General features: G+C 47.1%; 1 protein-coding gene across 3 annotated transcripts in view; it reads right to left on the minus strand.

Moving 5' to 3' along the window:
• Positions 1-3054: 3054 nt before the first annotated feature.
• Pccb (propionyl-CoA carboxylase subunit beta) overlaps positions 3055-16877 on the minus strand; it is a 55900-nt gene continuing 42077 nt past the window's right edge. For 2 of the 3 annotated variants that reach the window (XM_027414300.2, XM_027414302.1), the window contains exons 8-15: positions 16018-16138; positions 14225-14306; positions 9691-9814; positions 6410-6517; positions 6112-6212; positions 5650-5748; positions 4410-4509; positions 3055-3312 (exon numbers count right to left, since the gene is read on the minus strand). In XM_027414300.2, the coding sequence (XP_027270101.1) occupies positions 3191-3312; positions 4410-4509; positions 5650-5748; positions 6112-6212; positions 6410-6517; positions 9691-9814; positions 14225-14306; positions 16018-16138 (857 nt within the window). In that variant the 3' untranslated portion in view covers positions 3055-3190. The remainder of the gene's footprint in view (positions 3313-4409; positions 4510-5649; positions 5749-6111; positions 6213-6409; positions 6518-9690; positions 9815-14224; positions 14307-16017; positions 16139-16877) is intronic. The other variant, XM_027414301.2, reaches the window with a different exon arrangement.

Here is a 16877-nt window from a genome sequence, read left to right on the forward strand (position 1 = left end):
CTGATTCACACCTCACACTTAGTAATTTCTTACAGGACTTCAACCCTACCATACACAAAGGAGTCACATCTGGGCCACCAGACCAGGGTCCTCCACAAGGGCGGGACTTGCTCTTAATCACTGAGCCATTTCCCTACCCTCCCAATAATCAACTTCAAAGTTTATCTTGGGGTTGCAGGTAAAGGTGCTTACTTCCAAGCCTGGGGACCAAAATCCAATCCCCAATGTTGGCTGAAGTTTCTTTCCCACCCAATAGTTCCCAAATAATTATAATCATAAATGTTCAGCCAATAGCCCAAGCTTGTTACTAGCTAACTCTTATATTTAAGCTAACCTGTATTTCTCATCTATGCTTTCTTTGCCTTGTGGCTTGGTACCTTTTCGTAGTACAGCATGTCCGTCTTGCTTCTCTCTGCTGATGACTCCAGACTCCACACTTCTCCTTCTCAGCATTCTCAGTTTGACTCCTCAACTTTTCCTGATTCCGTCCAGCTATTGGTCAGTCAGCTTGTTTAATACACCAATCATAGTAACATATATTCACACAGTGTAAAGTAAAATTCCACACCCCAGGATTCCACCAGTTGTCCACAGAGGGCCACACACATGCCATGGTCATACACACATGAACCCAAACAGGATAAAATGAATTTTTTTTTATTATTTTAGCTTCTGGTTTCAGTCCATGGTCCTGTGGCACAATATAACATGGCAAAAGTGGAGACCTGTCCAAATAATTAAGAGAATGAAGATGGCCCCGGAAATCTCCACATCCGCCAAGTGACTGAGCGAGCTCCAGCAATGAACAGAAAGCTTGTTGGCAGGCAGGGCTGAATGGCCCACACACCAGTCACCTTCAATAACATTACGTACTCCTGAGGTAGCACTGATTCAAGCGACAGCTATTACTCTTACCTCAAAGAAAACATCAGGAAACAACCAGACAAATCCAAACTGAGGGACTTCTTGGGTATGGGTGTAACACCAGTTCTGACTGGTCTTAATAATGAAAGCCCAGAGTCAGATATAGGGGAAAACGCTGAGCAATCAGACAAAGGAGCAAAACCACGGCCCGCTTACCTACTCAACTTCCCAACTGAAGAGAATGAGCTCCTGTGCTGTTTGATGTTTTACTTTTTTGCCTTTTTGACCTTTTTAGGTCTTTTGTGGGGCGGTCAACCAGCTCCCAAGTAAATCACCACAGACGCTTATTATTAGTTATGAGTGCCTGGCCTTGACTCGTTTCCAGCAAGATTTTGTTATCTAAAATTAACCCATCTATCTTTTCCCTCTGGGCTTTTACCTTTCTTATTTCTGTGTATCTTACCTTCCTTCTTACTCCATGGGTGGCTGGGTGGCTGGGTGGCTGGGTGGCTGGGTGGCTGGGTGGCTGGCCCCTCCCCTCCTTGTTCTCTCATTGCTCCTCCTCTTCCTCATTTTTGCCTTCTATTTATACTCTCTGTCTGCCAGCCCCGCCTATCCTTGCTCCTGCCTCGTTATTGGCTGTTCAGCTCATTATTAGGAACAGGTGTTTAAACAGGCAGAGTAACACAGCTTCACAGAGTTAAACAAATGCAGCATACACAAAAGTCACACACCTTAAAATAATATTCTACCACACTCTGTCTCCTTCTGCCTTATCACTTCCTGTCTGTCTGTACAGACCTCCAGACCGCTATGGTTAGCTAGTGACTAACTCTGCCCTCTGATCTTCAGGCAGGCTTTATTTGGTATACAAACAAGATATCAACACTGAAGGGAACTGCTACCAAGCTGTTTGATCCTCAGACCCACATGGTAGAAGGAGACAATCAATGCATGTCACTTAAGACACATACACAACATTCAGGTGCACTCAACATTAACTACTGGAGACTCAGTGCCAGGCACATGATATAATCCTAGTAACATTTTACAGGCTCAACCATTTTCATAATGAGAGAGTTTGGAAATGTAGGATCACCTCTGTGGTCTGGAAATCACTACAGTCAATAGTGGATATTACATCTTAGTGAGAATCTCTTCTGCTAGACAAACTAGAATTGCAGACATCTCATGTAACCATCAACAATTCATTGGGAATCAGGGCTTACTATAACATTCCTACTTAACAGTAAAGAAACTGAGACACATAAAATAAACTGCCCTAAAACCATATTATCTTACCTAGGGAGAAGAACTAATTCCTTCGGCAAGGATACACAGGTACATTATATTAGTCTGTTTTTATTACAAAACACTGAGGGCAGGCTTATCATGAGAATTCATTATGCCAATAGCTTTGGGGTACCGGCCTTAGGGTGTGGCTTCTTGTCTGTGGACTTGATCACTTAAAAAGAGAGAGACACAAGTCCCATGCTCTCTTGGGTTGTGAAGACTGGGTCAGGCGGTGTAAAGCAGTGTATGGTTGCTTCCTAGGTCCCTTGGGCAGAACGAAGGACTTGCAACTGGTCCTTGTAAATATATATATGTATGTATGTATGTATGTATGTATATATGTAACGATAAGTCTTTCTGTTGACCGCCTACCATATGGGCAGCCAAAATAACACACAGAGTCTTATATTAGTTTACAATGCTGCTGGCCAATTGACTAGGATTTCTTATATGCTAGCTCAGTCTTAATTATCAACCATAACTACTAATCTTTATATAAGACTTACCTTATTGAGGACGCCAGCTGTAAGCGCCCTCTCTTGCCGGTGGATCACATGGTGGCTCCACAGAGAGGAGGAGGAAGAGGAAGAGGAAGAGAGTGACTTCCTTCTTGTCCCTGCTGATATATTAGTCTGCCTGCTATGTCACTTTCTGCCTGTATCACAACACTTCTTTACTACATTTCCCAGAATCCAACATTTCCCAGTTCCAACACGTTGACCTTTGAGGGGCACATGAGCCACATTAGTGCCAACCAGGGCCAGCTCCAGGCAACAATACTAGAATTCTATCTTTTTTTCCTTATGGTTTTCTTGAGATTTTTACTATAAAAATGAAATATTTACTCAAAAAATACCAATTAAGATTTTAATACAGCAAATAATTTCACACCAGGCATAAGAACTCTTTCTGAAATTTAATCAGCTTCCAAGGTATTAGATCCCATTTTTCATGATTATAAAAGGCAGGGGTGGGCCACAAATGGCCACTTGTCTAATTATACTTCCTTTGAAGTATACTTCCTTTGAACCATTCACAATGGGATATTTGCGTGTTTCCTCCAAGGACGATGGACCTTCTTGCTGGCCAAGACTTCCAGGTCAGAACATATCCGAGCACGTGTAGAGGATGGCTGGATGATGTCATCCACAAACCCTGGTAAATCAAAGAAAAGGAGGTCATTGTGTGGGTGGCTGAAGTCATCATCTACCCTGGCCATAATCTCAGCCCCACAGACCAACAGTGTGGGCAGCACCTGACCCAGGCTCCCAACCTTTGGCATAGGAGCACTAGGCAAAATAAAGAAATATGTGGCCTCTCCCTCCCTGCCTTGATCCAGGGTCTCAACCCTGCCAGGATGGACTCAACAGGAAATAAAATTAAGAAAATATTCATGGGGCTGGAGAGATGGCTCAGCAGTTGAGAGCACTGCTGCTCTTCCAGAGGACCCGGGTTGGGATCATTAACTCTACTTCAGGTAGTTTGGGACGCCTATACCTCCAGCTCAAAGGGATCTGATGCCCTCTTCTGGCCTCTGTAGGCATGCATACACACACACACACACACACACACACACACAGAGAGAGAGAGAGAGAGAGAGAGTACATATACATAGAAAAGTTAATAATAAAACAAAACTTTTAAAAAGAAAGAAAACACATACAACAGCTTCTCCTCCCTGCCCATGGGTCCTTGTACAGCAAAATTTTGTTTCCTCCATGGAGAGACAGTTTTCTTCCCAGCCCTGTGACTTGCTTTTATCAATACAATGTGACAAAAGTGACAATGGGGCTTCCCAAACATAGGCCCCAAGGTCTAAGCTCCCTTCCTTTTTAGCTACTCTTGGGACACCAAGAACAAAAGCCCGGACTGTTCTAGAGAAGGAAGGAAGGACCAGCAAGCAACCAATATTACCTTGAAAGAAAGGCCATCTTGGACTGTCAAGCCAGTGGCAGACTACAGTGAGAACAACCCCAGCAAAACCCAAAGAACTCCCCAGGTAAGCCCAAAACACAGTGAGGGGAAGAAAGGGGTTTAGCAACCAGGGCTGGCTTGGACCAGATGACTGGGCCATCACCTAGAAACAGAACCCTATCAACACCTGCTCAGGCCTACTGTGCAGTCCCAATTCCTGCCCAGGGGCAGCCCCATCACTCCCTAGGCACAGATGCAACTGCAAAGGTGAGAGATGACCATCAGACTTTCTAGAAAGGCTAAGCAAATGATGGGCAGATGAACACCACCAACCCCACCTCTCACGGCTGCAGGGAAAGGGTTGGCGAACTTCTCCACATACTCCGCCTGGGCAGCTTCCACATCTTGGTGCCCTTTGAAGATGATCTCCACAGCACCCTATGAGAAGAATTAAGGTTTCCCCAGAGTGGGGGTCTCAACCCAGACAGCCATTAGGTGCTGTCACTCTGTGGCTGTGAACCTCACAGCCAATCAGAGCAAAGAGACAGCTATGCACGGGTCTACCTAGCATGCTCTGGGGCTGAGGACAGAACGCTGGACTGTGGTTCCAGTTCCATCCCATCCCACTCTCCCTCTGCACTCCTTATCTATCGTTCTCTGAAGCCAGGACGTTTTGCCTGTTTCCCACCAAGTGCTGTTTTTCCTCCTTCACCACCAAGCCCTGGGCACACAACACTCTGCCAATGGTGGTTTGAACAGGAATGGCCCCCATAGACTGATGTGTGTGAATGCCTGGTCATAGGGAGTGGTGCTGTTAGGAGGTGTGGCCTTGGAGGAAGTGTGTCACAGCGGGGGTGAGGGGTGGGGGTGGGGGGGTTGGGGTGGGAGACAGGCTTTGAGGTTTCCTATGCTCAAGCTACACCCAGTGTAGCTAACGGTTGCTCCTGCTGCCTGCGGATCAAAATGTAGAACTCTCAGCTGCATCTCCAGCACCATGTCTGCCTGCTCACTGTCCTGATGATAATGTTCTAAACCTCTGAAACTGTAAGCCAATTCAATTAAATGTTTTCCCTTATGAGAGTTGCCATGGTCACAGTGTCTCTTCACAGCAATAAAACCCAAACTAAGACACTGACCCAGGGAGCACATGTGGAAAGCTTGGCCCTCAAGTGGGAACACTCTGGAACCCTGGAGAGTCACCTGGCTCAACCCTGATAGCTCTCAAAGCCACCAAAGACAGAACTTTAGTTTTTAGTGGGCAGAGAGGGGTGGCTCTGGGCACCCCAAGAGATGAGATGAGAGAGTGACAAACGCCGTCCGGAAGGTAAATTCAGCTGACTCTCCTCTTTCTTTCCTTCCCTGGGTCCTGCCCAAAGCCATCCTTTCCTCAGCCATGAAGATGTCAATCAATGTGCCTACTTTTGGGGAGACAGGAGGCGGACTGGCTAGGAAGGGGACTTTCCAGGCTTTAGACCCTATCCCCTTCACCCCTGATCTGGCCTCTCTACATTTCCAGCCACACAAGGACCCTATCAAGAGAGTTCCTGGGCATAGGAAAGTTCTGCTAGATGTCTTTACCTTTGCGCCCATGACTGCAATCTCGGCTGTGGGCCAGGCATAGTTGGTGTCACCAAGAAGGTGTTTGGAGCTCATGACATCATAGGCACCTCCATAGGCCTAGAACAAACCAAATGCTGAGTGTCAATGGCAGGGACAAGCAAATCATATCCCCAAACACTTCAGAAAGCCAACGGAGATGGGTCATGCCCACTGGCGATGCAAGGCCAAGGTCTAGAAGATTCTTCATAGTCTACAGCACCTGCTGCTGCTGGCTTTCCCTGCTGTTGGGAGACCATGGACACCCCTACAACACATGTGTGGACCAGAAAGAGCCCTCTTGACATTCCACAGGAGTGGAATGGAGCAAAAGGCATGCCTCCTTCCAGACCAGGTCATCTCAAGGCAGGCCACTTCAGCCATGTTGCTGGGAGCATGAGAAGACATGCTCCCAGGGGACAGACTCTGAGGGGAGGGCCTCACCTTCCTGGTGATGACTGTGATTTTGGGCACAGTTGCCTCAGCAAACGCATAGAGCAGCTTGGCACCATGCCGGATAATGCCGCCATATTCCTGTGCTGTGCCTAGGTCGTGAGGAAGAGTTACCAGGTGACATGAGAGCCCAGCAAGATCTCATGGCTGTGACAACCCCAGAGAGACCAAGCCTCACAAGGCCCTGTCTTCTGAACAACAGAAGACAGAGAAGTCAGAGCTCTGAGGATCATGAGAAACCCACACCGAACACAACCACCTCTCCCACCCCACCTGTGCCGAGACTCACCAGGCAGGAATCCAGGGACATCAACAAAAGTGATGAGTGGGATGTTGAAAGCGTCGCAGAACCTGACAAAACGAGCCCCCTTCACAGATGAATTAATGTCCAAGCACCCTACAAGGAGAGAAATTGCCCATGGGAAGCTTCTAGACATCCCAGCTTTGTCCACAGTGGAAATACTCCCCCACCAAGCACCCAGGCCTGGCTTCTGAGGCTGCACGGGTTCATCTGACTGCAGTCAGGAACACTGCTGCCAGGCAAACTCACGAATCTCACAGACCCCTAAGTTAACCAGGAAGTTGTCCAACTCACACAGCATGCCGGGAGCAGGAGCAACTGAGAGAGTGGCACCAAGATTTGTACAAGTATCCTAAAATTCCTCAAATTTGATATAACACGAAACTACATAGACCAGAAACTCTAAATTCAAGCAGGATAAATTCAGACAGTTGTACTAAGAGAGATTATAGTGAAACTGCTGGAGGACCAAGAGAGCGCTCAAGGCTGCACTAGACGAAACTCGTGTGGGCAATGGGTCTTCATTTAGATTATCAAATGCTATTTCTGCAGATGTGTTGGAGGTCAAAAGACATGATGTATTTTAAATGCAAATGAATAAAACTAATAAAACTAATTCTGTACCAACAGTGTGTCAAAGAGGAAGAAAAGCTGGAAAGTGAAGACAGCCCAAGACAAACAGGTAGACAGGAGTCTGTCACCCTAGCAGTGGTTCTCAACCTGCAGGTCGTCTCAACCCCCTTTCGGGTTGAACAACTCTTTCACTGGGGTTGCCTAAGGTCATCCTGTATATCAGATACTTACATTATGATACCTAACAACAGCAAAATTACAGTTATGAAATAGTAACTAAAATAATTTTATGGTTGGGGGTTACCACAACATGAGGATCTGTATTAAGGGGTTGCAGCATTAGGAATGTTGAGAACTCCTGCCCTAGACATACTCTGTAGTAAGTGCTCCCCAAGTGCTCTGGGAAAAGCAGAGAGGCGGCCAGGCACAACACAAAACTATCTGAAGAGATCGAGACCTGGAGGAAGGGATCTCCATGAGCAAACAGGCAGGATCATAGTCTTTGGTTTGTAACTCTACTTTTCATTATCACCTTAAAAACAAATGAAGCCCAGACAGGCCTGACGGTGAGTGTCAGGGATAAACTTTACCATTTTCTCTACAAGCTTGTCAAGGAGATGAAAGCAGAGGGGCTATTACCTAACTCACTCATTAACACCAAAACCAAAGACCCGAAAAAGACAACTACAGCTCAGTATCTCTCAGCAACACAAAAAAAGGTCAATAAACACAGTGAAAACACTATATATCACAACCAAATGAGATTTACCTTAGGTAAGCAAGTTTGGTTCAACCATTGAAAAGCAGTTAATGTAATAATGTGTCAAATTAAATGGCTAAAGAAAAAGTCACCCTCCATATAAATAAATGGAGGAAAAAGCATTTGACAAAATCCAATGACCATTTAAGACAAACAAAAGGGGAAAAGCCCCCAGCCTATTAGAAATAGAGGAGAATATTACAAATTGTATAAAGAACATCTACTAAAACCTTACAGCCACCACTCATCTCGTGGTGAGTGTAGTTACTCTCCCAGAAAATCAATCCCAGCACAGACAGGGGCAGGCTGACACAGCAGGCTGGAAGCCAGACTAGTCTATAAATTGAGCTCAAGGTCAGCCATGGCTGTTTAGGGAGACCCACTCAACTGCTGTTCAATATTCTACTAGCTAATCCAGTAAGAAATATAATCCTGGGTGTGGAGGCACATGTCTTAAGTCCTGGCACTTGGGAGGCAGGGGTAGGTGGATCACTGTGATTTCGAGGCCAGCCTGGTCTATGTAGTGAGTTCCAGGACAGCCAGGGCTACATAGAGAGACCATGCCTCAAACAACAGTTATAAAGAAGGTACACACAAAAACACATCACGCTGGGTGGTGGTGGTGAACACCTTTCGTTCCAGCACTTGGGAGGCAGAAGCAGGCAGATCTCTGTGAGTTCAAGGCCAGCCTGCTCTACAGAGTGAGTTCCAGGACAGCCAGGGCTGTTATACAGAGAAACCCTGTCTCGGAAAAAAAAAAAAAACAAAAACAAAACACCAGAACCCATACCAAAAGAACTACAGCAGCATATCCTTTCTGATGAAAAGACCCCAAATCTAGAAACAGAGATATCAGGATTTCCACATGCAGAGCAACAACACGGGACCACACGCCACACACAAAATTAACTCACATTCAACCTAAGCATATGGGCTAAAATCATGCAATGCTTAGAAAGAGGTAGGAACAACCCAAACATGGTGGCACACACCTTTAACCCCAGTACTGAGCCCTGGGGAAGCAGAGGCAGGGAGGCAGGTGGAGTTCTATGAGTCTGAGGCCAGCCTGGGATATGCAACCCTATCTGACAGAAAGAGAGAAAGGGGGAGATAGACAGACAGACAGACAGACAGCCAGATCGATAGATAAATTGATTGATAGATTCAGATGACCAAAAGCTGCAGTTGGGGTAGCTGGGAATTGCTGTTAATGAAGACACAAGTATGTGCCTAGGGTCTTGAAAGGTTTTGGAAGCATCAGTGATGTGGCCCACAGTGGATGTATTAAATGCTGATGAGGAAAACTGCCATGTGGTGTGACTTCTGATGCTGCGGCTGTTTCTGTCAAGGCAGGGTCCTGCTCTGCAAGACGAGCTGATCTTGAACTCAGGGTTCTCCTATTTCACCCAGCCTAGGGTCAAGACTACAGGCATGTGCTACCACACTCGGCTGACAGTAACACTGACTTTTGGTTTCCCATGTTAAGGGACAACAGTGAAGAGAGGCAGTGCCGACCGTCCCCACCTGCATGGCACAACTATGAGGAAATCCCTTCAGTCAGGCAGGACTCAGATCTGGTCATGTCACCTGATGTGAGAGAGGCTATTCAAGTCTCGGGTGCTGACTACTGCGTCTGCAGCCACTGATAAAGCCACTGGAGACACAAGGAAGACACCAGCCCCCTTGACAAGGGAGAACAGAAAGCAAACCCTTAAAATCACAGACCTAGGCTAAGAAGGAACTGAATCTTTAAACCCGAGAACAGCACTGTGAAAGGCGGCTTTGGAAATACAATGCTAAGAAAGAATGATGCCTGCACCACATGCCTTTGAGTTTCTCCTCTGGTCATGGAAGGACAGAAGGCAGACGGACACCAAGAGTGCTAGCAGCCCTGGTGTCCAAACCCAATCAGAGCTTTCCAAGGCCCATGTCCTACCTGAGGCTACCTTGGGCTGGTTGCCGACAATTCCAACGCTCCTCCCATTCATTCTTGCAAAGCCAACAATGATGTTCTTTGCGTAATTGGGCATGATCTCAAAAAACTCTCTCTCATCAATCACCTGTAGGAATAAATTTCCACCTGAGCTCAAAATGATTGAGACAAAAATTGTATGATACGTAACCACACAGCCTTACACAAAGGACGACAGCCCAGCTCAGCGCAGCTCTCTCTCCAGTGTTGCAGAGGGTGGGGTGGGACCCTCTCACACAGCACCTTATTGTAAAAATTCTAAATATGAATCTGGCATTAATGGTGGCAATTTGTATGAAATAATTTCAAATTTATATAACGAAGTTAAGAAAAGCCAGGTGGTGGTGGCACACACTCAGGAGGCAGATGGATCTCTGGATTTGAGGCCAGCCAAGGCTACACAGAGAAACCCTGTCTTGAAAAACAAACAAACAAAAACAAACCATCATCAAGAATAGTACAAAAGGGCTGGAGAGGCGGCACAGAGGTTGCGAGCATTTGCTGCTCTTGCAGAGACCTGAGTTTGGTTCCCAGCACTCATGGTGGGCAGCTCACAGACACCTGTAACTCCAGCTCCAGGCAATCTGACACCCTCTTCTGGCCTCCACAGGTACTGTGCTTATGTTACACACACACACACACACACACACACACACACACACACACCTTTGTTAAAGAGTACAAAAAGTATTCACGGATGGATCCTTACCCAGACTCCTCATTAACATTTCCTACCATTATCCATCCCCTCACCCCCACCCCCACCCCCCCCACTCCCCCACAATGGCCGAAAATGCAGCACTAATCTTTACTGCACGACCTCACACAGACTTGAGCAGCTGGCACTTTCAGGGATCCAGTCTCTGGCCCCTTTAACTTTCCATACATCAGTATTCACTGTCCAACATAACATCTCTGAAGACAAAAACCAAGTCATTGGGTGGAGGTCAGGATGCTTGTGATTTCCTCATGTTTGGAATACTGTGGTAACGCTAGGTGGTTCACATCATTGTGTGGTGAAGAGGAGGACTGCTTCCCATGGGCTTGCAGAGGGAAGCACTCACATTTCACTTCTAGTCAACCTGACATACAAGAAACAACTCAATGAAATTTATTTTTCCAGGACATGACCCTCCAACTCAGGAAAGTGCTTGTTTCTGCAGGGTCTCTTGTTAGCTGGCCTGGAACTCTTGCTGGTTTCTCCTGCCTCATCCTCCAAGGTTCTGAGCTCAGCCTCCAGCCCCCATTCAGCTGTCCCTCCTTAGTCACATGCTGCTCAAGCCGAACCCTCCCAAGTGGCTCTCAAGTTGTCACAGCGTCTTTTATTAAGAAAAGCAACCTTGCTTCTGGGCTTGGATCTATTTTTAATCATCCACTAAAACTCTCCTGGGTCTATTTCTAGCTCCTCAGCTCCACTCTGCTGGTCTATTTACATGCCGGTCTCTCACTGTTTTAGCTGTAAAAGCTGTAACACGGGCATGGCTAGTCCCATTTGTAGCTTTTGTAGTATTCCCAGTGATTCGTGTACTAAGGTATAAACTTGCCTAGTTCTATAGAAGTATCTATTCAGACTGACTTCAAATCATAAACCCAGGAGGAACTGGCTCATTAAACTAACCCATGTTAAGGAACACAGGCATTATCTCCATTTGCTAAGTCTGCCCTGACTCACCTCCTGCATCACCAATTTCTTCATTTATCTGTTGTTGTGATATATTTGGGATGTTTTTTGGGGAAAGGTCCCTATATTTTTAAGATGGGAACTAAATTTGCCTAGTCATTTCTGTCATTTTTACAGTTTCAAGACACATATTCTTCTGTCTCTGAAGCATAGTCCAGAAGTTTTGATATAGTGTTTTCATTCAATGTTAGAAGTCTATCATTTAGCGGGATGGTGTGGTGCACACCGTTAATACCAGCACTTGGGAGGCAGAAACAGGCAGATCTCTGTGAGTTCGAAGCCAGTCTGGTCCACAAAGCGAGTTCCAAGACAGCCAGGGTAGTTACACAGACGGGTTACACTATCTCAAAAAAAAAAAAAAAATAGAATCCTGCCATTTAGTTCATATTTTCCTTAAGGAACTATTTAACAGATTTCTTCCCAGGTATTAGGATACTTTTGTCTTAGTAGTTAAGCATTTATAGTCTAGAGCATACTGTTTATAATTTTAAAATATTTTCCATTTGTTTTTATGTGTATGAGTGTTTGGTGTGCATATATCATGTGCTTGCAGTGCCTGCAGAGGTCAGAAGAGGGCAGCATCAAATCCCTTGGAGCGGGAGTTACAGTTGGTTGTGAGAATGTGGATACTGTGGCCAAAACTTGGGTCTTCTGTAAGAGCAGCAAGCATCTTAACCACTGAGCCAACTGTATTACCCAAGGTGCTATAAAGGAACAAAACCAACACTACACACATAGATTGCTACAGATGAAAAGGGAAGGATCGCCTGTCTCGCAAGATGTGGTCTGGGTAGTCCAACAATGGCTGTCTAATGACAGAAAGTCTAACGATCCGGTGGCTGTTCAGTTCACAGGTCTGCATTGCTCAGCCATCCCAATTAGATCCTAGAGAGCTGCTGGTCTTCAGTCTGTGCTGAGACCCTGAAGAAGTTGGATTTAATACTGTCCACAGAAACAGGGCAGATGAACTTGCCAGTGAGAGTGAGGGCACAGGCAAAGTCCCCTTCTTCCATATCCTTTATCTGGACTGCACCAGAGGTGTGGCCAAGATTTAGGGTGAGTCTGCTTCAGTAATCTGACTAACAAAATCCCTCACAGGAGTTCCTGGCAACTCAGGTTTTAACTGATCCAGATATAGTCCAGTTGACAACCAAGATCAGCCATCATATCATCTCTGAAAACTATTAAATCATTTCTCTTTCTCTGTGGTGTGTGTGGTGTGTGTCTGTGTTGTGTGTGTGTGGTGTGTGGTGTGTGTATGTGTGTGTGTATGTGTGTGTGGTGTGTGTGGTGTGTGGTGTGTGGTGTGTGTCTGTGTTGTGTGTGTGTGTGTGTGTGTGTGTGTGTGTGTGTGTGTGTGTGTGTGTGTGTGTGTGTGTGTGTGTGTGTGTGTTGTGTTGTGTGTGTGTGTGTGTGTGTGTGTGTGGTGTGTGTGTCTGTGTGTGTGTGTGTGTTTATGTGTGGTCTGTGTGTGTGTGGTGTGTGTGGTGTGTGTCTGTGTTGTGTGTGTGTGTGTGTGTGTGTGTGTGTGTGGTCTGTGTGTGTGTGTGTGTGTATGTGTGTGTGGTGTGTATGTGTGGTGTGTGGTGTGTATGTGTGTGTGTGTGTGTGTGTGTGTGTGTGTGTGTGTGTGTGTGTGTGTGTGTGTGTGTGTGTGTGTGTGTGTGTGTGTGTGTGTGTGTGGTGTGTATGTGTGTGTGTGTGTGTGTGTGTGTATGTGTGTGTGTATGTGTGTGTGTGTGTGTGGTGTGTGTGGTGTGTGTCTGTGTGTGTGTGTGTGTGTGTGTGTGTGTGTGTGTGGTCTGTGTGTGTGTGGTGTGTATGTGTGTGTGGTGTGTATGTGTGGTCTGTGTGTGTGTGGTGTGTATGTGTGTGTGGTGTGTGTGTGTGTGTGTGTGTGTGTGTGTGTGTGTGTGTGTGTGTGTGTATGTGTGCACATGCGCACTCATGCATGCGTGCATATGGAGGTCAGATAACAGCTTGTCGGGGAGTCAGCTCTCTTTTTACCAGGAGGTCCTGGGGCTCACCATCAGGCTAGCTTGGTGCAGGTACTTTTATGCCTACTGAGCCACCATACCAGTCAATTATTTGTAATTTTTGTTTTACCAAACTTAATGTTTTCTTTCTGCCCTCATTCAAAATCTTTTGTGAATGCTCCACTGGAGTTATAGTAAGATTTATTGCCCAACGATACAGAACACAGACATAAGGAGGGGCAGCCTGGCCATGCCTGTTGATTCCTGCAGGCTCTCAGAATAAGAGAAGAGAAACAGGCTCCACGTTAGGCAAAGCCCACAGAACCATCCACATTCCACCCAGCAAGAGCTGCCGGGAAAAGTGTGTGTGTGCAGGAGACACTTGCCACCTGCAAATGTGCCCAGAGCCCAACAGCTGCCTTCCTGATCAAACCAAGACACAGGTGCAAGAAGGAAGAGGAGCTGGGCATCCTGACTTCACACTTACTCTCCACTCTCTAGGAAGACAAGGTATCCTGACCACAGGCACCTAATGCTAACACCCAACAAGGCTCAGCCCTGCCTTACTCCAAGCCAGGATATGGCACCAATTCTATGCACCTCAGTGCCTTCTAAATCCCTGAGCTCTGCTGGCCCAACCCTCAAGTCCATCTGAGCCCTCAAGATGTTAGAGACACTAGCTCATACCAGAACAGCCTGCCTGATGGTCCCTGGCCACCAATCACTGAATTTCCCATCTATGCTGACATTGAGACCAAGTCAAATACATCCAGCTAAGCCAAAGCACAATGACCATGGCTGAGGCTGAGCAAGGACAGGCAGGACAGGACAGGGCACTTACTGAGTGTATGATGTTCAGCATGTCATAGGCTTTGCTTGACTCCAAAGGGACGATTGTGTCCAGCTCAGGAACCAGGCGGTCACTAGAAAAGATGCAAATGGAGTCAGTGTAGAAACCACTGTCCTGGGGGAGCCAAGATGGAAATGAAGGAAACCTAACACATGACTGGATGATGTGTCCTCACTGGACCTTCACAGAAGTCACCTCTGTCACCATGTCACCAAACAGAACCTGAGTGCAATACCAACTCAAGTGATTTAAAAGCAAAAGAAAACAAAAAAAGCAAAATAATAATAATAATAATAATAATAATAATAATAATAATAATAATAATACTCCTGATTGTAGCTCTTTCGTTTGCCCTTCTGGAATGTTTCCTATACTGGAGACACAGCATGGACTGTAAAGGACACCGCAGATAACAGGACAAAGCCCAGGAACCCCACTCTAACTTCCAGCAGCATCTGAGACAGAAGAGCAAGGAGCCACAGTGGCTCTCATCCCCTCTGCAGATTAACCAGCTACAGCCTCATAAAGCAGCAAAGCTCAGGCCCACTGCCCAGAATCACTTGGGACCAAACAGTCACACCCTGGCCTGTGGCTCTTTCTCTGGCATGGCAGGGAGACCAATCCAGAGCTTGAGCCCACTTCACTGAAGAACCCAACAGATCACACCCCACAAACCTCCTCTCTCCACTAGGCTCTTAGCCCTTCCTGCCCCATGTGGGCAGCCAGGGACTAGAGTGAGCCTCCCCATACACACACACACACAAAGTATAGGGTCTGACCTTGGCCAGGCCATGTGGCACATACCAAACCAGCTTCCCAGAAAGCTCTGCTGTGGACTAGGCTCTACCTCTGTTGAAAATGGAGTCAGTCCTTACATCTTTATGGGTCACTTAAACAGCTTCCCTGGGTCAAGGTAGGCTACTCAGACACGCTGGGACCCTTGGCCACACCCTTCAAATGATGTGCCAAACCCTTCAAGAACACCAAATACTAAGTATATAAATACTCTGAAGAAAAGCTGCTTCCTAGTGACCACCCTTCCTGAGGGCCCCATGAGCAGACACAGCTTTGGGGGCCCTGGGGGCACAGTTCCAGGGCACTCAGAGCCTAGGTACCTGAGGACAGCCTCTAACCACAGGATGCAATTCTGAACTCCATCAACAAGGAAGGCCAGCTCAAGTGAGTTTTGTAATCTGAAGAAACAGAAGCAGGGCAGCGGTTCCCTGCTGGACCTCCACCCTACTCTGTGGCAAGGCAAAGGGCCCAAAGCATGGGGATCTGGGAGCTTTCTGTTTTCTGAGAAAGGGTTTCTCTGGGAGTCATAGCTGTCCTGGAACTCTCTCTGTAGCAGGCTGACCTCAAACCCAGATCTGCCTGCCTCTGCCTCCTGTGTGCTAGGGTTAAAGGCATGAGCCACCACACCCTGCTTGCACATTGGATCTGAAGTCTTTACAAGGCGCTCAGCAAAGCTCCACCTTGGGCCAAAAGCAGTCTACACAGCACATCTCCTAGGCCATGCTGCTGACATCACTTTGGCTGTTCCTTCTCAAGACCTCAAAAATCTTCCATCTCCATTTTTGGACAACTCAAAAGTCTTAACAAACTTTTGTAGTCTCTCCCACCCCCAAAGCCAAAACCAGAGTCCCTCCTGTACTCAGATGCCCCCAACATCACCACAGCTGGGACCTTGTTGACATCTTTGCAACCTGCTCCAAGCTGACCTCAAGTCCTGTCAGGACAGAGAGGCCAGAAGACCAGAGAAGGACAAGCCTGCCACCACCTACCTGGGGTCATGGCACTCTCGGACTGGAGCTGGGTCCTGGCTGCTGAGGGGCAGGTAGTTGAAGAACTCGCGCAGGTTACACAGGGCATCCACATCATTCTCGAAAGCTCTGTGGGCCACACCTGAGAACACAGAGAGGATGAAAGGCCCAGGAGCCAGGGTCACCAACAAATGACATATGACGCTCACAGGGGTCACCTACAGATGACATATGAAGACGCTCACAGTGGTCACCTACAGATGACATGAAGATGCTCACAGTCTTCTCCAGCTGGACAGACACAACCAACCTGGCAGCTCTGTCCCCAGCTTTGGTCAGGATGGACACCCCACATGCTGCTCTTCCACCAGTCCACACCCCCACATTCCCTGCACTGTGGGCCCTCCACACTTCCCTGCTCTGTATGCAGCGGGACACTACTCTACACCAGCTTCCCCACAGCTGCTCTCTGCCTCCTACCAAGAAAGGTGCCTAGTGCACAATGGGTTTGGACACAGTAGAAGGAAAGGGAACACCCTGGCCCTGGTGAGGGGTCAAGCCTCATTCTGGAAGTGTTGGAAATAAAAACTAGCCAAACAAGGCCCTGGGCAGAGCCAAGTACTCTCCCGGGGCGCCTCACCTAGACCATCTGCTTCCACCACTGCCCCATAATATCTCTGTCCTCAGAGCAGCCAGAGGGAGATTTTTATGTGAAATCAGGATATCAGGTCATGCCCTTTGCTGCCCATATGCAGCTCATCACTCCTCTACCCCTTGGCCTTTGTATAAGCAATTGCCTGTGCCTGGGTGCTACCCCCTCAATACCCACAGAGAACCTCTCCGGGTATATTCATCTAGCACCCTCATTGTGAGCCCTACCC

The sequence above is a fragment of the Cricetulus griseus genome, chromosome 4 (assembly GCF_003668045.3).
Source record: "Cricetulus griseus strain 17A/GY chromosome 4, alternate assembly CriGri-PICRH-1.0, whole genome shotgun sequence".
Classification (NCBI taxonomy): domain Eukaryota; kingdom Metazoa; phylum Chordata; class Mammalia; order Rodentia; family Cricetidae; genus Cricetulus; species Cricetulus griseus.